This window comes from Struthio camelus, chromosome 20 (assembly GCF_040807025.1).
Source record: "Struthio camelus isolate bStrCam1 chromosome 20, bStrCam1.hap1, whole genome shotgun sequence".
NCBI classification, from domain to species: Eukaryota; Metazoa; Chordata; class Aves; order Struthioniformes; family Struthionidae; genus Struthio; species Struthio camelus.
The window spans coordinates 11,038,730-11,062,754 of NC_090961.1; the positions used below are offsets into that span (position 1 = coordinate 11,038,730).

General features: G+C 45.9%; 1 protein-coding gene across 9 annotated transcripts in view; it reads right to left on the minus strand.

The window, feature by feature from the left end:
- The window catches only part of CACNA1B (calcium voltage-gated channel subunit alpha1 B), a 324,011-nt gene that overhangs the window by 9,105 nt on the left and 290,881 nt on the right, over nt 1-24,025 (minus strand). For all 9 annotated transcript variants that reach the window (XM_068914607.1, XM_068914604.1, XM_068914605.1 and 6 more), the window contains 8 exons: nt 15,261-15,369; nt 12,943-13,050; nt 11,609-11,721; nt 9,815-9,942; nt 8,400-8,526; nt 7,729-7,839; nt 2,924-3,131; nt 2,536-2,747 (listed from right to left, as the gene is read on the minus strand). In XM_068914607.1, coding sequence (XP_068770708.1) covers nt 2,536-2,747; nt 2,924-3,131; nt 7,729-7,839; nt 8,400-8,526; nt 9,815-9,942; nt 11,609-11,721; nt 12,943-13,050; nt 15,261-15,369 — 1,116 coding nt within the window. The remainder of the gene's footprint in view (nt 1-2,535; nt 2,748-2,923; nt 3,132-7,728; nt 7,840-8,399; nt 8,527-9,814; nt 9,943-11,608; nt 11,722-12,942; nt 13,051-15,260; nt 15,370-24,025) is intronic.

The window sequence follows — 24,025 nt, forward strand, 5'->3', positions numbered from 1 at the left end:
CAGCACATTTTTGAAGGCAAGAGTAGCAATGGTGGCAGAGACCATAAACCGAGTTTTCCTTTTCTTATCTGCATGTCACCCTCTTTCCCTTCTCTGGCTCCACCACATTTGCCTGTTACAGACCTGTAGTCCCTTCCCAAGCACCTGCCGAGTGGCAGCAGCAATGCTGAACGCTGCACGGTGACCTACAAGCTCCCACCCCGGGGGAAGATGCCCGGCTTTTTTTCAGGTCTCTGAGGCTGAGCACCACCAAATCACCAGTTATGGCTTAAATCTTTGGCTTTGGCTCTCCAACACAACAGTAGGCCCTGTGGGTTCCCGGGATCACCACTGGGATCAGATAAGCGACAGCTGCAGGGGATGCCCTGGGCTTGCTGCAGCTCGTTGCCTGCAGTGGGGCCACAGCCCAAGGGCTGGCCTCTAGGGGCCCTGCCCCACAGATGAAGGCATCTAAAATGCTCTAAATTTGGCTTGCGGTGTGGGGCAATTTTGTGCAGCTGCCCTGTACGCAGAAGATATAAAATACTGGAGAACTGGGCCATCAGACTGCAGTGTAAAGCTAATTTGGGGAAAGTACTAGTTTAGTATTCAAAATGCTGATAAAAGCAGGCAGAAATAAATTGTTTTGATAAGCATTAAACTGCCCGAGAATATTTCTGTAGGATGTTCAAATTTTTTTAATCCAGGAATCCTATTCAGGAAATGGTTTTGAGTGAAGACAACAGCGAGTGAAGACATGGCCAACAGCATTTTTTTTCCCCAAAACGTTTAACAAACTTTCTCATGCTAAAACATTCCCTTTTGGGAATTCCAAAATCTTTCATCTTACTAAAAAAAAAAAAAGAAGCTTTTCATATTTTCATTGCGAAATAGAATTTTTATTTAGCAATTCACCTGGACTAAAAATGAAACAGTGGACTAACTCAAAAAAAAAAAAAAACCCACACACACAAGATTTCTATTTGGGTCAAATAACGCATTTGGAGTTGACCCCCTCATGAAATTTTGCACAAAAACCTCTGAAGAATTTCTTTTTGAACCAAATCTGTCTCTTGATTTTTAGCTTCGCTCTGTCTGGAAGTGAGTTAGGTTTTTGGCAGGGTGAGGCCACAGTCAGCCTCTTTCTACTTGACAAGCCTGGTGAAATGTGCTGTGCCAGGCCTGAATCTCCCAAGGAAAGGGAAGAGCTAACAAAGAAAATGCTTGAGCGTTAACAAGCATGTTATTGAGCCAAAATAACGCAGGAAACAGAGTGACAGAGCTTCTCTCAGACACCTTATGAAGACAAAGAATCTTCAGCTCATTAGGACAGAAATGATATGCTGGTTTGGCTATCTTTTTAATCTACTTTTTTCTGATATGACTGGAAAATGTATTAACAGCTCCACTGAAAGCAGATAAAATGTAAATCAATATAATACTTGGACACTGAAAGAACAGGCTTTCTCCTCTCCTCACTAAATCTACACAGGACATGAAGGACAACATAGACTTCACTGGAACTGAGGGATCTGGTTTATAAAGGCAACCGATACTCTAATACTGAATGTTTATTAACTATGGGAAGCTTTGATTTTTTTTAATTTAAACATACACAGTATTTAAAGTTCTGGCAAGCTGAGCATGCAAGAAAGGAGAGGCATGGTTCTCATGGCCAGAGCCTCCTTTTCGGAATAGCAGAGATGTTCACAGTGATCAGGCTGGCCTGGGGCTGAGCTCTCTCACCTTCCTCCTAGGTCCTGCCTTTACCTATGTTCCCCCTCTCCATCACCTTGATTTCTCCTTCCAGCTTGCGAACAGGTTTGCAGATTGATTTGACGCCAGGGCAAAATGACTTTTTCACCTCAATTTTCAGAGATCATGTGAAAATTAACCTGTTCCACCATACGGGACAGCTCCGAAGCCCACGCAACCTCAGGGGCAAAATCTTGAGATTGCTTCATGAGCAAAGCCTGCTGAAATCACCGAGGCATCAGGGTCAAACGTGGCTCTGGCTCTCAGGAGTCATCATCTCTGCACTGTGCCATATTTGATTGTACCATGATGACAAAGATTTATTTCACCATCACCAAATGTTTGCAGCACTGGGCAGCAGTAGATGCTAAATTAACAAAGCTGGCAGGGGAAAGGTTTAGTTCAGCAGCTCAGTGTAGCTTCTCACTCCACATTACCGGCCTGCCTTGACTCACATAAGTTTTTTCCATCACCACTAAGTCAGGCCAATTTTCAGGTCTCCCAGGCTGCTCTGAATTATGATAAGTGATGCTGTTAGTAAGGGCGTGACTGTGGCAGTGGGGTCTCTGTGAGAGGCACTGAGTCACTCATTTAGTAGGAGGCTATTAAACAGCCATCAACGGACAACGTTTCCAACCCTTGGTTGGATCTGAAGCAGCAAGCAGCACCTGAAAGGCTTTATCTCCTGCTGCCTGGCCTTCCCCGTTCTTTCTGTCTCCTTCATTTTAAACAAAACACAAGAAAAGGTTTGTACATCCCTGGAAGACCTTAGGGCTCTTTCCCCACCCTGCATCTCCTCACCTGTCTGTGTGGACCTTGCTCCGGCCCTCCGTTGGGTGAGGTGGGCCTGCTTTGATCAGCAGACTTGGGCTGAGAACGGTCCCGGCTGCCATAACGGTCGCAGGAGTAGAAGCGCTGCTTTTCGGAGGAGGAGGAGGAGTGCTGCTTCCTCTCTTGTGATCGGCCACGCTCCTGCTTCTTATCCTTGGAAGAAGACTCACCGGACTGAGCGACTGAAAGGAGATCGTTGGTTGAGCGTTGTCAACACAGGAGGAACTTCCAAGTGTGGGACAGAGGAGCCCTTCCACACGTGCAGATGGGAACCCAAATCCACATGGCAGACAAGCTCCCCTCCCCAATAAGACATCACTGTGTGCCTTAAGAGTAAATTTAAATGCAGAGCACTTACCAGCTTCCCCGTCGGCCACCAGATGGGGAGACCTGTCCACGGACTTCTGCTTCTTTTCTTTCCGCCGGTGGCAGCGGTGGTGATGGTGGTGGTGAACCTGGTCTGGTGGCATGCGCTCCAAGGAGTACTCGTACAGGTGCATGGCGTGAGGACGCTGCGGGGTCAGCGTGGAGATGGAGCGCTTCATGGGGCTCGTGTCTGGGATGGGCTGCAAGGCACATGGAGGGAGACAGAGCAGGGTGAGAGCCCTGCACCATGGTTAGCTGTTGGATTCCCCGGATGGGAAGGGTTTTACAGTGAGGGATAGGGGCAAGGAGGGAAAGGAGGAAAGTGGTTAACTGGATATAACAAAGGGGCAGAAGGACTTGTGGATCTGGTGCTAAATTTGAGGAGCAAATGTGATACCCATTTGCTGAAACGGGCTTTACTTTTAGCACTGTGCCAATCCACAGGTACTGTGGGCGCAGAGCAATATGCAGCACTTCACACCAAACACAGCATCACAGGGGTCAACAGTAAATTAGCAGGGTCACAGGACAGCACAGTAGCCAAGCATCTCACAGAGAAGAATCTCCAAAACTAGTTTCACCTAAAGCTACTTCAGGGCCTGTGATTATCCCAGAACAACTCTGAAGAGGAAAGCACGAAAACATTCTGGGCATCACATGGAGAGGAAGAAAAATCAGAAATAAGAAGTGAGCAAGGTACAAGCCACCTAGTAATTACATCTGTCTCTCTCACAGGAGAAGATGAGGAAAATGCTTCTCAAACTTTCTAATCTCACTTCTTGTCCCACCATTACTCTCTCAAAGCCCTGTGGTGAGGGCAAGCAGGATAGCATGTGACCCCTGCAATTCTACCAGGACTTATCCAGAAATGGCTTCTGAGGCTTGCTATTGCTGTCTTCACATCGTTTGTGGCTCAAGAGCAAATCATGAGACCTCTGTGCAGAGAAACACAACCTCCTATGGGCAATGCTGAGCCCTGTCCCCATGCCAGTGGCAGCTCAGGATTCTGTTACCTTCCCTTTGGGTTCAAAATCCTGCAAAATGCTCTGCAGAAATCAACACAAGCCTATGTAAGACAGCCATTCTCCCAGCCTTTCACTGTCCTACTGCCCAGTCGCCAGTTAGAAGGCTCACTAAACAAGGAAAACAACTATGTTTCCTGTTCTTGCACTTTCCTGGCCTCCAGGTGCTTTGCAGAATGCGCTGAGGAGGAGATGGGTCTTCATTCATCCTCTAGAGGCTTCTCGGGGTCTATTGTTATATATAAGCTGCTTGGTAGAGGAAAGACCTTGGACCACTGCAGTTCACCCTGCCTAGAAAGGAGCTCAGGATGTCCTTTAGTCCCTTAGGTCGTATGCTTTTTTGAATCTTCAGTCCAATATGTGCCTTGAATGAGGTTCTGTTCTGCTCTAGCAGAACATTTACTTTGTTCTCAGTAACCTTTCCATAGAGCCTTGTATTGCTTTTACTGTCTATGCTATTTTGTTTGCTTACTCTGAAATCCAGATCTCAGCTGCCTTGTGATATTTACATAATGCAAAGCTGGTTGTTTTGCAGCTCTATTCATTACTTTGAAAAGAAAGAATTGCTCTGCTTCCTTCAGCGGGCCTTCTCAGATACAGGGAAGCTTGTCTTCCCATGCAAAGTTGCAAGCTGAGCTGAGTTTTTATTTGCCGTTCTCTCTCTTTCAGGTCAGTCACCTAAATTTTGGTGCTTCCCACTGGAGTCTCAGATGGGATGTTAGAACTAAAACAACATCTGTTAGAGATACAAGGAAGCCAAAGAGCACTGCCTGGGCAGCTGAGGCAGGAGAATACAGCACAGCCTGCAGCATCACTGGATCCCCAGGGTCTGCACCAGTTAACTCGAGTATGTTGTGCTGCATTTGTCTCCTCCTGTAGTCCTTGCTGTGCACACTTTCCATAGGCAAGGAGTTAAATCAGAGCTTCATGTTGGTCCTTCCCACTTACTGTTGAATCTGAAGACAACGGAGGAGAAGAGGATCCTAGACTGGCCAATCAGATGCAGAAATTGATTGATCTGGGCAAAAAAGCACACTGGGAAAATACTTCCCACTAGAAGCACAGACCAAGACTTCTGAAATCCATTTAAGAGCTGCTAAGGGTAAGTCAGAAATTTCCCAACAAAAAAGCCACCCAAGTCCATAAGACCATTCCTCTTTGGACCTGATTGTATACTTATTACAGGGATAAAAACCCCTCACTGATACTAATGGGAAGTGGATTTTAGCAGGCTAAAGAATACCCTTCCCAGAAATTCTGACACATTTCTCGTTATGTTAACGGGTGCCCACACTCCACACAAGCCTCGGGAGACTGTGCCATAACCATTGAGAGACTTGCTAATTGCTTCCGCATTACCAAACCCATTGTTTTCACTTCCTAAATTCCTGTGCAACGAGGCATACAAAATAAATAAATACGCAAAACAAAAGAAAAAAACTCCCTGCGATTACAGCGTGCGGCGTGCAACTGTGGATCGAGGGAGCTGCGGCAAAGTGGATAGAGATAGCAGCTGCGTCGGTGCAACATAGTACTCCAGATGAGAAGGGAAAAAGAAGAGGGTTAAGGAAGGTTAATTATTTCTTAACAGGAGTTTAATAGGATACAACTTAGTGCAAACTACATACTGCTAGGTAACTCCCAGGTGACCGTGCTTTGCTCCTCTGCAAACAATTCGGACAAGATGAGAGACATTATTTGAAGCAGCCCCACAGTACAGCCATTGTCAGACATCACGGCAGATGTGCAGCAGACACCATGACGAAGGGAAGGGAGGTGACGAGGGAAGGAGGACAGCAAAGAGGGAAGGAGGAAGTGAAATTGAAAGCATAGGCAGATTTTTTTTTTTTTTTGGTTAAGAGTGGAACACAAAAAGACGAAGAAATGACAGGCAAACAGAAAGGGCAGAGTACCGAAAATAGGAGGAAACAGAAAGCATTGCAAGTGAGAGTTATAAAGAACTCAAAGTTTGGGGGTACCGGAAGCAGCATGTAAGAGGGGAGGTGGGGGACACGGAAGGGGAAGACACACAGAAAGTACATCAGTTACTCGTCTGAAGCTACAACCACTAAAACATTTTATTATTAAACAAGGTTAGTCCACTCAGATATTACAGGCCTGATTCATAACTAGGTTAGACGGTCTTCACATGGAACAGCTGTGCCTTGGGGGACGTGTACCATGCTTCTATGAGCACGAGATTCACTCCTGAGCATATTTGATCACAGAAAGTGGAGGTTTTGTCCCTAACTCTTTCGGCACTTCTATGTAGTAACGGGAGCTGGGTGCCAACTGGACATTGCCACGTTTTGGCAAGTGGATGCTCAGGCTGAGAGGTACCAACAGGACATTCCCTCCTAAATGAAGCAATGGCTTTAGCAGAGTACTGAAAGCAACCTAGAAGTTTTTGTGTCTTTTCAAGAGAGCTCTGAGCAAAGCGACCTTTCGGTCTCTGTTTCTTGTTAAATCACAGCGACATTAACTGCAGGCTGAGACTGCAATGGGGAGGAGTTTCCTAAGGAAAGGCATGTGCTGTTGGTAAGTGCATTGCCTTGGAAGGAAAGAAGCCACACGTTGTCTGGACTAAAGGGAAACTTTTGTTTTAGGAGGGAGGACATGAGGGAAAAGGTTTTTTTCTGGGGTCTGTTTCTTTTTTTAAGTATCTTGAGTGAGTTCTTGGTAACTCAAAGAATCCCAGGAAACAAGGTCCTATTCAACGATTTTCTGCAGCTCTCATAGAAAGGCAGCAGTCTCTAAAGTCAGCTGGGAAGTTTGTAAGCCAATTAAGTGTAACTTGTGCTAGCCTGAACATGTTAGCAGAATGGACATAGCTGGTGGTGCTATTGGGGCATATTTAGACTGTAGCACATCTTTCATGTTCTGCTTCCCATGCAGAGCCATGGAGAACAGCCCCCAGCCACAGGCTACTCGCCCAGTATTGTATGAATCAGGCTATCTGAATGACAGAGATGCAACTGTGAGTACAAGATGTTGTAACGAACAAGAGGTGGCATGGTGACTGGAGAGTGTCTGGGGAGACGAGTTAGCAGTGAGCATGTTAAATGCCCAGAAATAATCTATGAAAACCATGGCATCCTATGCACCAAGGAGCAGCCTCAATTAGATGCCAAGTGGCTGTAAAGGCCAACTATAATGATGAGACTTCTTTACAAGAAGTTAAGCAAGGGAAATTAAATCCTCAGCAGTGTATTACCCACTAATGCTACAATACAGTAAATGCTAAATACTATGAGAAGAGAAAGAAACAGGGAAGCTGCTTAGTGTCTTAATGAAGCCTTCCAGGCACAGACTCCCTGGTATTTCTCATACCCCCTACATTCATCCCATAGAATCACAGCACATTTCCAGTTTATTTTATGGCTAGGACCCAGGACATGCTGCTTGGATAGATGGCACACCACTGTCAGTTGGAAACACATGCTTTCCAGGAATACAGGTCTGCAAACAATGTCGTGACCCCCAATTAATCCGAATAGATACTCGTGGGTACGTAGCCATCAGTTAGTTACCCATACAGCAGGACTTTTCTACGTTGCTTTTTGCTGCAGCCAGGGCTGCGTAAGTCTGGGGACAGTACTGTGCCTATGCATGAATGCCGGCAATCCAAAGCACAAAGGCTTGCTAACTTTCTCCAGTTTCAACAAATGTCTTTTAAAATGAAATATTCGTAAGCAACTTTAAACAATATGACAAGAAGAGGGAATGTACGGAGTTCTTGACTTACTCTCAGTCTGCTACCACCAGTACAGCTCACCTGAGTTTCCGCAGCCAGGCGTGGCATGGAAGCCGCCCGGCCCTGGCTCTCCAGGCCTGGTTGGTGCTCTCCATTGGTAAGTGTGGGGCTGATTTCCCTCATTTCTACCACCTGATTGAATCAAGAAATAGTGTCAGTAGCAAGAACATAAACATAAGCTTTAAAGCCATCACCCTAGCAGGATTTTTCTAAATTGGGTTTACTTCTGAAGAGATGCCGGTAGGGCAAAGAGAGTAAACCAAGAGCTGTGGAGTGCAGAGGTTGCTATTTTTTGAAGCATTGTCTTCAGCATGGGCAACAGTGGCACAAGCTCTTCCACCAGCCATGGCAATGACTGCCAGACACCTCTGGCCAGCAAGGCCACCACTCAAGAGTCCGTGTGAAATGACAGGAGGCTAACGGCCCAGGAAGAGATAACCCTAAGTAACTCTTCCTTGGCAGTTCCAGGTGTAGACACGCATTTCCAGCAAAAGTGTCCATACATGAAGTTATAGTACAAACTACCATATTTCTTTTTTTCTTCATAACAATGAAGCAAGCTTTGGGTTGCTAAGAGAGAGAACAATACTTGTCTCCAGAGACAGAGGAACTCTTCAGCTATCAGGGAAGTGTCAAACTTGATATCTGTTGATAACCACTGCATTTCAGTCTGCCTTCACCTGTCCGCTCACCCGTTCAATGGAGATTTCTTCTGAGTGGCCTCGTTCGAAAGCTGGTGTCCTGGTTTCATAAAACACATCCTGGGTGCGTTGAGTGCCCCAGGAACTGGATTCTTTGATCCCACCCTCCGAGGCTGGCCTGTCAAAAGGTAGAGAGGAAAGAAAGATGAACACTTTTGCAGAGATGTTCTGCTAGTCTCATTGTGATGAAGACGACAGAGTGCTGAGGTACCCTTCCAGTTTTCAAAGGTTTCCCAAATCTTGTGAAACTAGATGCAGAATGGGCACAGTGGCTGGTGAAGCTATAAGATCCCCTGGGCTTTGGCAGGACCTTTTTCTGAGTAGCCTGAGGAAACCAAATCAAGCAGCACAATAAATTTTTTAAAAATAACTGAGGAAATCAGCTTCTGCAGCTTAAGTTCTGATGGAGAAGAATGAACAATTTTGAAGTTCAGGCACTGTTAGGCAAGCATATTTTCTGCTACAGATTAGAAGAACCAGCACCAAACAATACCACCAAAGAGTATGGCAGCAATATTAGAAAATAAAAAATATGGAAAAAACTAATTGAGTGTGTATAAAACAGAGACATTATATGGGTAAGACCAGTTAGACAAACAGCTGTTAAATGATATGGGACAGGCACATCTGTAGCCTTACTAAAGTATACTGAGCTATTACAGGCAGCCCTGGGTTTTTATTGTTATACGGCTCACATTGGTTTCCCACCATGGTTATTAAGGCCATGTAAACCCCAGAGAGCTGTAACTAAAAATCCATGACAAGTATGACACCAGGAGAATGTCACCTGAGGAAGAGAAGGAAAGGGAGAATTGATTAGGATGTTCACTATTATTATAAATGTTTGGTAAGCTTTTTCTGGAGATATTTTGCCCAAAAAGAAAAAGCCAGGTTCTCAGGAAAGCTCTCAAAGCCTCAGGAAGCTCTTGCTGGTATCGAGTGCCATGATCCTGAGGGAGTTCTTTGCTCCTGAGGACCACTGAAGTCCGTGAGAGATCACTGCATTGGTGCTTGGTTGGTGGGTTGGGTTTTGTTCGGTTGTATTGCAACAATCCCAAATTCTCGTAATCAAACTCCCATTTTAAACTAGCCATGATGGAAAGCCCTGAAATTAAGAGTTGGACGAGACTATTAAGAAAACACCGAGTTCTGGAGAGTCCAGCACTGTCCCCACGTGGGCAGTTGCAGCCTGTGGCAGCAGTGGGAAGCAGAGCCGCGCTGAGGCAATCTGGTAGCTGCCAGTGGGACATCCCCCAGCCGCAGTGTGAACGGGCCACCGCTCTTGTCATCGGATGTGCTACCCCCTTTCCAAAGCAACCAAACTAGCAGCAGTCAGGGTTGATGCTTATGCCCAGCATGCCCCTTTTCTGATTACAGCTTTGGTGAGGAGGTCACGGGATACTCACAGAGCACCTCCGTTGTTGAGCGAAGCAGAGCTTTTTTGACGAAGGAACGCTTTTGCATTGTTGAATGCTGTGGGCTGGGTTTGCTCCAAAGTGGCCTTCAGGGGGTGGAACAGCGACACCGGTCCAGGCTGCAAAGTACAAAGAAAGGCTGTCAGAGACACACACTTGGGTATGGAAAATGTCTGCGTCTTTCCTAGTTAATAAAATGCCCACTTAGTCACCCTGAAAGATTATCTCAGCAGAAAAAACATCCCAACCTTCCCAGAGCTGTCAGAGGCTCTGAAGAACAATTGCTGTTTTTTCTTTGCACAGGGCAAAGTTGAAGGGAACATTTGTGCTACAGTCCACATTCACTCTAAAAAATTTTCCCTCCAGGCTCCAGAGTAGAGCCGGATTTTACTAATGTGACGTGGGGCTGCAAAGGAGAAGCTGGAGACCAAAGGAGCTGTGTAATTCAGGTCACAGGTTGTCATACTGAGTCAGGTTCTGCTCTAGCCTCAGCCTGGTCTCCGTGAGGGACGGATGTGGCCATGCTGGATCCCTGTTCTGAGGATGCTGATCCTGAAGTCAAGTAGTTCCATGTCATATCGAAAAACCCTGGGGATTAAATCCCAAGCCAGTTGCTGTTTGCGGAGTACATTACATGTATTCACCAGGCTGTCTTCCATTTATACAAGTGACCTCTCACCATCATGACAAGTCTATGCAGAGCTATTAAGTACCAAGATGAGGATAAAACTCCCACCTCAGAAAGTCCCTAAGGGCAAACTATGAGAAGCTCAGTAGGAAAATCAGGGGACGTATTGCCCCACACTCATTCATTTCTCACACTCTTTCCCTAAATATCAGCGACTTATCACCTTCAGAGAGCTATTACCCAGAGAGCCAGTGTGGCTGTTCTTACGTGTGTCCATATTACAATCTTTAGGAGAAAAAATCTGGAACACCTAAATCCGAAGAGAACTTTGTCACTGGCTTCAGTAGTGTAAGATACTTGTGCGGTAGAAGATTTGAGGTTAATTTGTATCAGTGAAAGTACTGGAAAGATTTTCTTTCTGGCAATTCCTATTCTGTTATAGGCCAGGCCTGTCCTTGGGAGCTGTTCTCAGTTCTAAGCAAGAATCTCAGCTTCTGACTCAAAAATCACCACCCCATCATGCGGAAGGGCTATGAAGTGATTATTACAGCGTTAGTAGGGATAAAGGAGATATAAATGAACAGTAATAAATGAAGTGTTTGCGCTGCAATAAGAATCACCAACCCCTTTGCCCCTTACTCCGGTCAAAACATTTCCCCCAAACACTCAACCCTCATTTTTAATAGCAAATGCTCAAAGAAGGTGAAAGCATCCAAGCATCAACATGGAGATATTTCCAAGAAATTTTGGATCTTCAGCCAAACTGAAGATCTTCAAATCTTCTAGAGCCAAAATTGTTTTGAAGCATAATTCCCATTTTCAAAAGTAACTTAGGCATTTTGGAACCAAACTAATATCAGCTTTCAATACATCTTTGGTGTCCCAGCATGTAGGCCACTTCTGAAAATAGACACCCATATTACTTGCAATTTTTTGGAACTTTTTTCAGACCTTCTGGAAATGGAAATTGCTTTTTTTTTGTTTTTTTTGAGAGAAAGAGCATGAGAGAGAGAGAGAGAGAGAGAGAGACTTTCAGGAGAGATTTCCGTTTTCAAGACAGTATTTTCAAATCCTGCTTGGAGAAGCAGCCAGACTTTCCAGATGAAATGAGCCCATGAGATCTGCTGGAATTGCCCACTGCTGCAGAAGGTGAGTACCTGACACAGGCCTCCAGGAGGCTGGTGAACTTGTTCCCTGCTGTTTTTATTCTGCTTGTAGAAGTCAAATATCATGAGCGCTGCATAGACCTTCCCCACGGTCATCTCATCGGCTGGTTAAAGGGAGAAAGGAAAAGGAGCAGCAGAAGAAAAGAGTAAGTCAAAGAGCACAATAAGTAACAAAATCAAATGGGCATGTAAAACGAGGAGAAAGAAGAGGTCACATTAGAATAATGAGGGAAAAGAAAGACAGAGAAAAGTGAGGGAAAGAAAAAAAGAGCAAGAAAAGATTATAACACACTTAAGATCAACGCTTTCCCTTTCCTTCCTCCCATCTTTGCCTGCTGCTGCTTTTCACATCTGAGGACAGCCCTTCTTTCTAGCTTTCTGTGGAAAACAGAGCACGACTTACAGAAGAATTGCTAAATTAATACCAGATCTGCTGCCAGCTTTTTATCAACAGAGAAGCTTCATTTCTCTTCCTTTGAAAAACAGTCAACTAGGGCATAATGGGCTAATATACTTTTAGAGTGTATTTCACTATTTCCAGATGCCTTTTTTGCCCTCACAGCTATGCTACTGGCCTTTCCCTACACGGCAGCTGAACAAATGCCTCAGAGCAAAGGGTTAAAGCACCAGATATAAAAGCATCAAGAGAGGTGGGCAGAAAAAGACTTAGGCAGTCACTACCCTCTGATTTGCACCTCTTCAGCTCCCTCATTTTTGTTAATTAACAATGCCTTTATTGGTCTGCATGGTTTCTCATTAATCAGGAATCCAGAGCCCTCATTTTGGCCAATCAAGATAATGGCAAACTTTCCATTTTCTCAGTACGTTTGCCCAGGACATCATTAAATAACAAAAAGGCCTTTAGCACCAAAGTGCCTCACTTCTGATTACTTGAGTTCTCGGCAAACTTTAACTTTCTTCTCTTTATTTTCTGGAGCAGATTGATCCCAAATGGCAGAAATCGCTCTCCTGTCCTATATGGCACAGACTGGAAGTAAATAAAGCTATGAAAAAACTCTGGAAGAGACCAAACAGGGCATCACTCCCTTCCTGGTGCATTGGAAACCCACTGAAATGTAACGAGGAAAATGCCTGGATGTGACCTTGGCTTGCTTACTCCTTAGACAACCATCTCATGGAGACATGGGCTGCGAATGCTGGGGAGGTGATATCTCGAAGCTGACTTACGCTGCATTTCTTTACTGTATCCTTGAGATGACTCTGCACCTAGGTGAGGCCAGGGCAGAGCAAGCAGGGAGGGAAACACCTAACTCGGTTTCTTAGACAGCTGGGCTGGGTTGGGTGCGTGATGGTGTACCACTTACGTTTGTGAGGAGGCACCAATAAATCCAGTGTCTTTTGGGACAGATTGGGCCAAACCAGCGAGATCTCTTTTCTCAGCTCAGCATCACACTGGTGCTGTTTCACGCCCCCTGAACAAGAAGGGAGGGGAGAGAAAAGGCATGTGAAGAAGAGGGGAAATGCTGGTCCATTCAGCACCTACCCCTCTTTGCAGTAAGCAAAAGAAAAGGCGATTACTCCTGTCCTGTTTCTGGGACCAGCTGCAGCAGATGGGATCGGTGACCTCCTCCATCACACAAAAGTGCCTGAGCTCAGCATGGCCAGCCACCACTTCAATCTGCTGGCCCCTGGGCTATTACCTCAGCCTTAAACTTAGGCTCAGACTTATTCAAGTTGATTGCAGGTGCCTCAGCATTCAAGGGACCATATACTGCCAACAGAACGAAGCAGCAGCCTCCAGGGAGCACATTAGAGAACGTGGGCTGAGCTGCTGCTCCAAGATGCCTTTGCACAAGCATTTCTCCCAGGTGGCTCTAAAGAGAGCTAAAGAGAACTATATTCCCAGCTTCATCATCTTAGTTAGGTGCTTAACAGTGGGATGAGTCTAGGTGCCGTCCTTTTCCTTCAGCTCTTTTCAGAAGCACAATAGGACTTAACAGGAAAACCATCTGGCTACGAAATTACAGCAAGTCTGAGCTATTAACAGTCCCGTGAATTATTATAAACCCTCTCCACCACCACTAACCCTTCCTAGAGTGTTTGGGAATGAGACAAACATTAAAATACCGTTCTGTGTCGACACCATCAGACAGAAGCTATATAACAACACAAAACAGAAAGAGCCCAACACAGCAGCTTTATTCAAATGGCCAAAGTGATGTCTCAGTACACAAGTGGAAAGTGATTAAAGTCTACGTACACCAACAGGCCAGCTCCCAAATGGACACGCTACACAGTAGGCAATTAAGTAGCTCATCTGAATGACAGAGATTATTTTTCTAAGAGAAAAGTAATGGGAGGAGACTCTGGGTATGCTACTAAATGGTGGCTTGAACTCCCAAATTGAATCTCATTAGGGAGGGTTTATTAAGGGTCTGTAAGTCCCACTAAAGACTCAATTAAATGCAGCCCATTAAATCTATTCAAACCAAGCACATAAAAATAAACCAGGTCAAGAACTCACAACCCACAGCAGAGATAAACCCTAGAAATAATTCAGTGCTATCAATTGAGCTCTATTTTCCAGTTCCCTTTCAGTATGCGTCAAAAAAAAAAAATCAGAGGAAGTGCCATTTCCAACTGAAGAAGCCTGTTTGAATCGCTGTTGCTGACATGTAATTAGAATCATAAAATAATGCTAAAACTAGAATCATAAAATAACACTAACTCTCAAGGCTTCATCATCCTTAGAGGTTAGGTAATCATATTCAGTAGTAACCATAGAGGTTATTACTGCAATAAGGTGTTGGCCCCTAAAAATCCAGATATTCTTAATTGCATGCTTAAAAATGAGAATCTCTGATCCTCTGTGTCCCTCTCCAGGGTGTTCCAGCAGCCACAAAATGTGGTCTTCCGCCAGCAATGCCTACCCAAAGCATCAAAACCAAAAGTTTCTACAGCTTATGAAGGAGGTAATTAATATCGAGATGGTAAAAGGCCAGCCTAAAACCACTTAGGAAAAGCACAACATCCTAACACAACCATGCTCTTCACCCATAAGAACATTGTTACCTCCTGTTAGTTTTTAAATTAGGTATAAAAGTGCTTTGGCCAGTCATGCCTTGATTCTGACCCCAGTCAGACTAATTAAATAGCGTAATGACCCAGAGAAAAAGTCACTGTATTTTATCAAACTGTAATGTTTAACTGGGAAGTCAAGTATATGCCTGATTAAACACTTAAATAATTCAATTTTATCTCAAGGCAGAATACAGTTTACAGAGCTCCAAGTGACTGTTTCACTACCAGCAGACAGCAACACTGGAGAGGAAGGGCCTCTTTATGCTCCTGCTGGCATTGCTAAGGAACTAGGTATGGAAACTGTTGTTTCCAATATACAGCAATCTGTAGGTGCGTGGGACGTCACAGCTGAGAGCTCGTAAGGTGGCCAAATACAACTCTGCATCTCACCTACATCTCCCCGAAGGCAGGTCTGGCCTTGGGACCCCTCTCTGCTGCGCAGCCCTGTGCCTCACTGTCACCCTTGGGCACTGGTGGATGGCAGGGTGGAAAGAGAAAGATTTCCACCCATGTGAGTGTTCCTGCATTTTCAGGAGGACTGGGGAGCTCCCACCAGCTTTCAGCCCTCGCCTCCCTCTGCCACCACCACCTCACCTCTCACCTGTGGCAAGCTTGATTTCGAGAGCGGTCCGGATCAAGGCCATCAGTGTGGAGGTGAAGTGGACTGTTAAATCTTCAGGCGAGATTGGCATGTTCATCCGCACCAGGCGCTAAAGAGAAAAATGGAGTTGCTGTGAGCATTGGTCAAGATTTCTCCCCCCGCCCCCAACCTCTTTTTCTAAGCCCTTGGTCTTAGAAATGGCCAGAGCACAAATGTTGGCTCTTCTTGTGTGTGAACCATTTGTGCACTGGGCTAAAATACATCTTCCCCATAGAGATGTTGACTCCTTTTTTTGGAGCATGTCTGAACTGCAAAGTTCACTTTAGTGGTTAAACAATTGCTTTGCCAGCATTTATACTGCAATCCTACAAAGATATTTTTTCCAAAGTAAATTAATTTGAATATCCTCATCCCATTCCAGAGCCCAGTCCCCTGCTCCTAACGGTCTCCAGCTATGTCGCTGCCTGCAACCTCACTACCTTCGGATATGTGGTTGATACCGGCCATCCTACTTAGGCCCTTGTGTGGCAGTGCGGAGGCCACTCAGCTTCTCAGAGGAGAGGCACAGCTCTCCCCGTCAAAGCAGCACACTCAGGAGAAAAGCCACAAAGCTGGCTCCACCATCCTTTCCTATCTCACTCAGAGTTGCCTTCTACATTTTGGCAGATTGAGTTTGGCACAGTCTGGGTCTGACTGCTCCTAACTAAAGGTGTGGAATATGCTTTTCATTAGAGACACTTCTGCCATATATCTCCTTTCCCTGCTGGCCCCTCTGGAGCTCTGAAGGTCTCTTCCTTTCCTTTCAGTCAATGAGTTACACAGCTCCATCCAGGCTGTACCCATACAGGAAGGGGCTGGATTAGTGAGAGCAAGACAATAACTTCCTCCTATCCTCCTTCTATGTTCTTTCAGTTTGGACATTAAATCATCCCTCTGGATCACTATATAGCTTTCCAAGATCTTTAGACTTTTTAGCAACTCCTTTCCCATCACCAGCCAAGGCCATCTCTGATGAGGGCTAATTCATCATTCTTGCAAGTAATGAAGTACCTGAGATTGCACCAAGCATGGCACTTTGGCAAGCTGCGTCTCCCTTACGGTATCCGGTCCCAGGGCACTTACATGGTGACTAGTAAAAGCACTCTCCAAGCCTAGCTGATAACCTCAGCAACACATTTAAAGGATAGATTTCGTCTCCTTTGGCAATCGAATGATTTCTCAGCTTCTCAGTTTTCAAAAGCTGTTTGGAAACTTCCTTCGTCAGAGCCATATCAGACAAGGCTCTGCATTTCCTTTCTTGGGGAGTTCATGCAACCCGAGGAAGTTACTGAATGCTAATCTGTCTGAGCAGAGGTTTGCAGTAGCCTGTAAAACCAAGTGGTACCTTTATCCAGGCCCCTTGCTCAGGAGTGAATTTCATCCATGTCTGAAAGCTGCTTAGACTGTAACACTGATCCCTATCACTATACAGAAACATTCTCTTTATTTAACGACAGCCCAGCATGCTGCTAAAGAAATTTAAGTGCATTCTGCAGCAGGCTTAAAATTCACTGAGGCAGTAAGCTGCCACGGCAGAGAGTGCAAGGAAAGGCCACCTCCTACTTTGGCTCTAGGTGGATTTGCCAAGACACGAGCAGTCAACACCCTGCAAATATTCCTGACACACAATCTAGTTGCTGTGCCAGTCCCTGTGCTCTCCTAGGCAGAGGGCAGCCTTTTCCTAGGGTGCCACAGGGTGCAGTGTAGCTTAATGGAGATGGTTTGGGGAACAGAGTCTCCCTCCCTCCTTGCCAGGGCAAGCTGCCGGCCAGGTATAAAAGCAGGGAGCACGTGCTGTGGCCTCCAGCCAGCTCTCACTGTGGCTGGCTGCTCCCGTGTTCGCCTGCAAGACGGACTGCTTGCAGAGACCCCACCAAGACGGGCCCATTCTTTCTGAAACCTCAACACATTCCTAGAATAAATCTGACTTGACGCAGATTTGAATAAAACGCTTTGGTCTTATGTCCTTATACTGCACAGCAGGAGAGAAATTGTATCGAAATTGTCTTAAGTGGTTCGGCAATCTCTCCTCTGTTCACAGAATAGACTGAATGTCCCATGGGGGCTCCAGGAACATGGAGAAGCAATTGAGCTTAAGTTTGGTCTAGAGGCAATCTGAATACTAGTCAGTGGTAAGGGCTATGAGTATTTTTTAGAAATACAGATTTACTGGCCCAGTCCTCACTTCAAATGCAACTGCACTGGTATAAAGGTGCATTGTGCAACCCCACGCATCTTTCTTTTTGGTCTGCAGGAAGCTATGTATATTTATACACACACACCGGTCTATAGGCAAAATTGAATACCTCTGCTCTCAGCTTCCCTCATAAAAGTAATGAGCACTAAATTTGGAGACTGGGTAAGGTTTTATGTGCCTAAAGCCCTTCCGGAAAGAGAATCAGAGCTTCTAACTCATCTCAGAGCTTCTAACTCATCTCAGAGCTTCTGAGAGGTGTTTCGCAAAGTTTCTTATTGGACCACTCAAAGGAACTTACAAATACAAATACAAACCTTAAAAAGTTTGCTGGTTCTAGCTCGTGTTTTGCAGGCAGAGGACAACACAGTACATCCGAGAGTGGGGAGCTGTCTGGAGCCTCACTTGGGGGTGAGATGCAGAGCAGGGCATTGCACTGAACATGAACACTGACTCCTACTCCTCTACTTTACTCCCAGAAAAGGCTGGATTGATAACTTAAGACTTATTCCTCCTTTCCAACACTGGCGAGTCTCCCTGTTTGGAGCAATCTGCGACATGCTATACCCCAGAAATCTAAATTGAGCTGTCTTAGGCACTCTGATGCCCTCAGAGAGGACAGTCTACTCCTGGTACCTTCCGCCAGTCAAGGAGAAAATGTCTCCCCCAGGCGAACATGGTGGCACTCAGATGAGAATTTGCCGGGGGATTTAGCCCTGTCATCAGCACAGATGGGTGCTGCTCACCATTTAATGCAGCGTGGCAGCTATGCTGATCTACCTACCACTTCCACCTCCCGCTCCTGCTCCTGGTCCCTCTGGTCACCCTGGGGTGCAAAGCTGGTGTGATGAGGGAAATCAGTCCTGCTCTTTTCAAACATCCCTAGCTGATTGTGGAAGGAGGGCTGCTGGTGCGGGCAATCACAGCTGATCTGGAACTAAGAACTCATCTTTCTGTTAGTTTCATCGGCCTCTGTCTCTAACACTGTCAGCAGCGTTTGTGGCAACAAACGTGCAAGAAGTCTGTTTCTGAGGTGAGCAAACATTCAGACGAGCCAAGAGCTCCTCTTTATATTCTTACCCATCTTAGGACCGCGCTGCATGCTACAGGGATGAAGACTAGTGTCACAACGAACCCTGTTTCCTAAAGGCTATGCCAAACAACTGCAATCTCAAAGAGCTCTCTTAAGCATGCCCAGAGGTTATCTCCATGTCTGATATGCCTCTGAGACAGGGAAATCAAAGGCAAGACTTTTCTCCACAATTCAATGACAGTATCATATGCTGGCAAGGCCACAGGAATTTTGTCTGTTTGCTCGCATTGAATGGAACGGCATTTTAATTCAGACTTCTGCCCTCAGCACACAAGAAGTTACAGCAAAATTTTTGCATCAGCGCGAGCCCATGGTTACAGCTTATTGAAAGAGCCCCACTGAATCCCACTTCAGTGGGAGAAGGAGAATTAAAGAGATGGAGAGAGAAAGATGCATGAAAGTGAAGAACTAGCAGATGAGAAATAATTCCTCCCAGGAGAGCTCTATTCTCATGGAAATTAGCACTGAAAACCATTCTGGGATTGAAGTGTCCCAGCTTCTCTACTGACTTTCCAATCTGAATTCCCAAAGGACGTGGAAGAAGAACATAGGCCCCATCAAAAATATGCACAGAAATACCACCTGAAGGTCTTTTCTCCCAATTTTTAATTAAAGGACTGAGAGAGAGCGTTTCCAAGGTTGACTCTGAGAAGGGGACAAGTGCTTGCAGTTGTGTGTCAAAACTTGTGGCTGGGGCAAGGAGAGCAGAGCAAACCCTGTATGCCCATGGGAAGGTGACTGAAGTCTGCCTGGGAGCATCTCTCCCAGAACCACGACCCTCCTAGGCTTGCTGCCTCCCCACCCTCAGAGGAGCTGCTGCCCTTCGCACTGCCCAGCCTGTGACAGTTTTTTTGTCCCAAAATGCAAACCAGTCAGACAGCTCAACCTTAGCACATCGTGATTGCCACTCTGGTATGCCGTAAACCCATGGCGAACGCTGTCTCACACAGGTCCTCATCGATCTCCCAAAGCATAACTGGAAACCCCCAGCTGGAGCAGCCATGCCAGAAGAGGGGCAGCTTGGCCTCGTCTTGGGGGGACAACCCCTGCAGCAGAATCCCACCCAGAGGTGCAGCGCAGTAAGCCAGATATTGGCACAGACACCTCAGAAGAGCAACTCTGTACCTAAACTTCCTTGGACATTGTCTGGTGCATTCTCCTGGGGCTAGAAATGCAGCTGAAAAATTGAAAACGCAACCAAAGAAAAAATCTTTTTCTTTCCAAGATTGCATAGAATACAAGGAGGTTTCACCCTTACAGAAAAACAAGTAAATCCATACACACACACACACACACACGCAAACAGAATAAAATTGAGTGTAACACTGCAAAAATGTCAAAATATCTCCTTCCAACATTTGCAGAGTAAGAAACATAAACTATTTCAAAGCAACTTTCTAATTTTACAACAATTTTAATTCATTTACATTTCTATAGGAGCAATTTTAAAAGGACTGTAATGTAATAGAAATTGTTAAAAATTGTCAAATTCAAATATTTTGACTGACCCAGATTTGCTTTCTGAAAAAATTAATCAAGATGTTTTGATCTTCATCCCTAACTGGAATGGAAGCTAAAATCTCAGCCCTTTTCAGACACCATGGGCAACAACATGATAAAAACAATCGAGTTAATTATTTAGCTACTCTGGATCTACCCAGTTTAAAGTAAAATTAACATCTCCTCCCCCACACTTTGTGGTCTGGTCCTTCTGGCTGAAATCACTCTTCCAGACCACGTCTAAACAGTTCCTGATTCTTTGGAATATGATGCAAAATTTGATTAAGAAAAGAGAGAAAGAACCTAATTTGTAAAACTGTCCATTTTTCTAGACACTGAAGGAAAGCGGAAGAACCTGCCAATGCAGACAGTGCAGCACCTGAAGTTTCCCCATCCTAGTAAGGAGCTTCCTTCTCTCGGGGGCTCTTTGGGATTGCTTGCTATAAACAAAGGGGGGTTGGGTGAACTAACTAACTGGGGAGGGGACAGACTACACTGGAACTGAGGTCAAATCTCTGCCGCATCCCTGGACCTCGCAGCAATCTCCTCCTTGAGCTGCTCCTCTTCCTCCCTTTGCCTCCTGCTTAGCCAAAGAGCACTTTGGGAACAGTGGATGGAGTCCCTGCTCCCATTGCCCAACACGTGCCAGGGGAACCCTCCTTCTGCCCTGGTTTTAATTCGGCAGTTTCGGCTGCATCTTCCCTTGAACGTGAGCAGAAGAGACGAAGGAGGAAGAAGGACTTAGAGCGCAAGGAGAGCTGTTAATGTTTCTGCAGCAAACGCCCCAGAGGCAGCAGCTGCAATACTCTCTCTAGAGTGTCTTAATTAACTCTGTGCACCAGAGAAGAGGGAACAAGCAGATAACAAGATAGCAACCAATTAAAGCCAGGGTGAGGGAGGCACTGTTTTTTGCTCTAGTTACTCCTGTGGTCTGGAAGGGTGCAGACACCCTCAAGCTCCTAACAATCATTTAATTATAGCTGGGCAAATAAACAAAGACATAAATAACACGAAAGCAAACCTTTGTGTCAAATAAACCACAAACTGGCTTAGCAGAATTTGTACCCTTTCAGCGTTCAGTTTCTGCAGATCTGCTTGAAAAGTTCTGGAGCGAATGGTTATATAGAGAGGGAACATGACAGAGAAACGGGGAAAATTAATCTTGGTGCCAAAGGCCAAGAGAGAATCTATGCAGGGTTTAATAGAGGTCTCCTGCTGCCTCTAACCTGACCCAGAAGGTGAGTATTGAATTCAAACACAAATATTTGCACTTTATCTTATTCACCAAAACCATTCGTCCAAACGTTAACAGAAAGAGGACTCCAGTGAGCTACAAATATCATGAAATCTAGCTGGTACCCCTATGAATTTTAATTATTAAGAACATCCCATCAGCAGCACTGGCGCAGCCTCTGGGACAAGAACTGCACTGGGAATAATCTCCAAATGGGAATAAATTCAGGACAATAGAGTGCCGCTTGCAGAAAACGAGGCTGAGTTTGGTGAATAAATGATTTGCCATGAATAATTCACTTCGACCTAGTTGTAATGATTCTGCTCTGATTTAACTCTTCTCTTGTCCTCAGAGAGCCTGGCTGCGTGCGTCCTTTCCTTGCAAGCCCGACAGCGGTGCAGGGCTGGTGGCAGGAAGCGTGGGCTCTGTGTGGTTCAGGGCTGGTGGCAGGAAGCGTGGGCTCTGCGTGGTTCTGGGCAGCTAGCAAATGAACTATTCAAACCTTTGCCCAGCCTTCAGCGACCTAGTCCAGATTGTAAAATTTGCCTGGCAGTGCCAGCCAAGGCTCGAGGCAGCCCTGGGAGCCGGCCCAGCTCTGAGATGACTCCCCCATCACATACCTAGGTATCTAGTCCACACCAGGAGGGGCTACTGAGGGAGTCAGAGCCCTCCTGATCCCTACAATAAATCAACCTTGAAACAGGGTGTGCAAAGCTGTGCTTGACCGCACCAACCGAAGCACCAGATTGAGGCAAGAGCCACCCTCTGGCCCCCAGCACCACCCTGCGTGCCCTGCTGGGAGCCAAATAGATGCGATTCAGAGATGCAGAAGTGCTCACAGGGACCTGCTGCCTTTTCAAGCCCCAGAAGGGGTAGATAAAGAGAGGGCTCTGGAAAATGATGGGGAAAGGCTTGGGTTACCACCTTTCCTAGTGAGATGCTACTCCTAAGACTCAACCCCCAGGCTCACAAACCTCCTCCCGCTCCATATTGCTGAGCAGACGGGTTTAGCAGAGTCACGGGCATTTCTCGCTCCTGTTTTCTCTAGCGACACACATGAAGCTCTGTAATGCACAGGGACAGACAGGCTCCAGAAAGCCACTGCCAGCACCTGACCCCAGTGACCGCAGCCCTCGATCCCAGCATGGCACACACTGCCCTTCACAGGGAAGCCGCCTTTTCTGAGGGCAGACTTTTGCTAGAGCATTGTGAGCACTACTGTGATTTGTACACACACACACACACACACACACACAGAGCAATCTGGAATCTCGTGCCGTTGTGTAGTACACAGCACATTTTCAAGGAGACATATAGAAACAGCCACAAAATGCAGGGATGTCTGGCACAGTCTCTATGCGTACCTGCTAAAAACATTGTAACTACTCAACAGCATACAAAAACCCAGGACCCAAGCTGACTCTAAGAGGCCTCAAAGTCTCAATAAACAACTGTAAAAGGAGTAGAGAAACTCTAATCTGAATATACATCAGTGATGAGATCTCAAGATATCAGAGTGAAGTCAAAGTGCTTTTCTTCCTTCTCTTCACCTGCCTAGGTAGCAGAGATTTTGGAATGCAATTTTTTTGTTCTCCTAATCCCCAGGGGAGGATAGAGCTCTCCTGCCCCATAAGCAGGGCAAGGAACGATGCCGGGAAGGAGCCCCATGCATGCACTTGCAGGCAAGCAGCACGGCATGCGCACACCACCCCAGCAGAGGTTGGTCCTACTGACCAAGGAGAACAGCTGAGAAAAGGGAACCAGAAAACAACAGAAAAGAAGAAGAGCAGCCCACGAGGCTGAACAGAGGGAAAAACCCAAACCGAACTACAGAGATATAGTGAGAAGGTAATTTAGAAACAGACAGGGGAAAAAAACAGACAAAACCTTTGCAAACAGAGGACCGGGAGAAATACAGTGGAGGGAAAGAAAAAAAAAGGTGGACACGTGGGGCAAAAGAGCTTTTGCCAGACAGAACAGTGAGTTTTTGAAAAATTGTTTGAAGAGCAAGAGAGCAGAAATAGTGCAGAGACAAAACACTGGCTGCTAACAGCACTGTCTGGGCTAAGGCTGCAAGCCAGGGGAGTCGCTGCCTCCGAGCACACAGAGCTGCACGCTGGTTTTGCTCGCAGGTGTACATGAGATGGCTGTGGACAGCTGGGCTGCAGCATCACTCCTAAAGTTCCTAGCAACAGCTGGGGACAGCAAGAGTGATGCTGGGTGGGTGAGCACCCAGTGGGTGCTGGGCAGGGGAAGGCAGTGGCTCACACGGAAGGGAGGATGCTCAGCACAAATCTGTCTCCGTGTATGTGCTGTTCTCAGTGCTGTTCAGGGAAACAGAGGAGGGAGGGAGGGAACAAAAGGCTGCACTGCCTCCCCATAAAGGCATGCGGATTTAGTTATACCAGCAGCCGTGGCTGGGAGTGGAGGTCCAACCCGCAGTCTTAAACTATGGGAAAAATTCAGATCTGGTCTTAGGTCTGTTATCTCTGCAGCTCCAGGCTATTCCATAATGTACAAAATGAATCTGATTGCCTCCAAACTCAGAGGAAGTCTGACTTTCAGTCCAGGTTTGAACAGTTTGGCTTGAACCCATCTCTACTTACGGTTATACACAGCCGCCTTTTAGAGGTTTGTTAGTAGATGGGTAAAAATTAAAAATGGAGAAATCAGGTGTCTGTGTTTTAAAAACAAACCCCTCATAG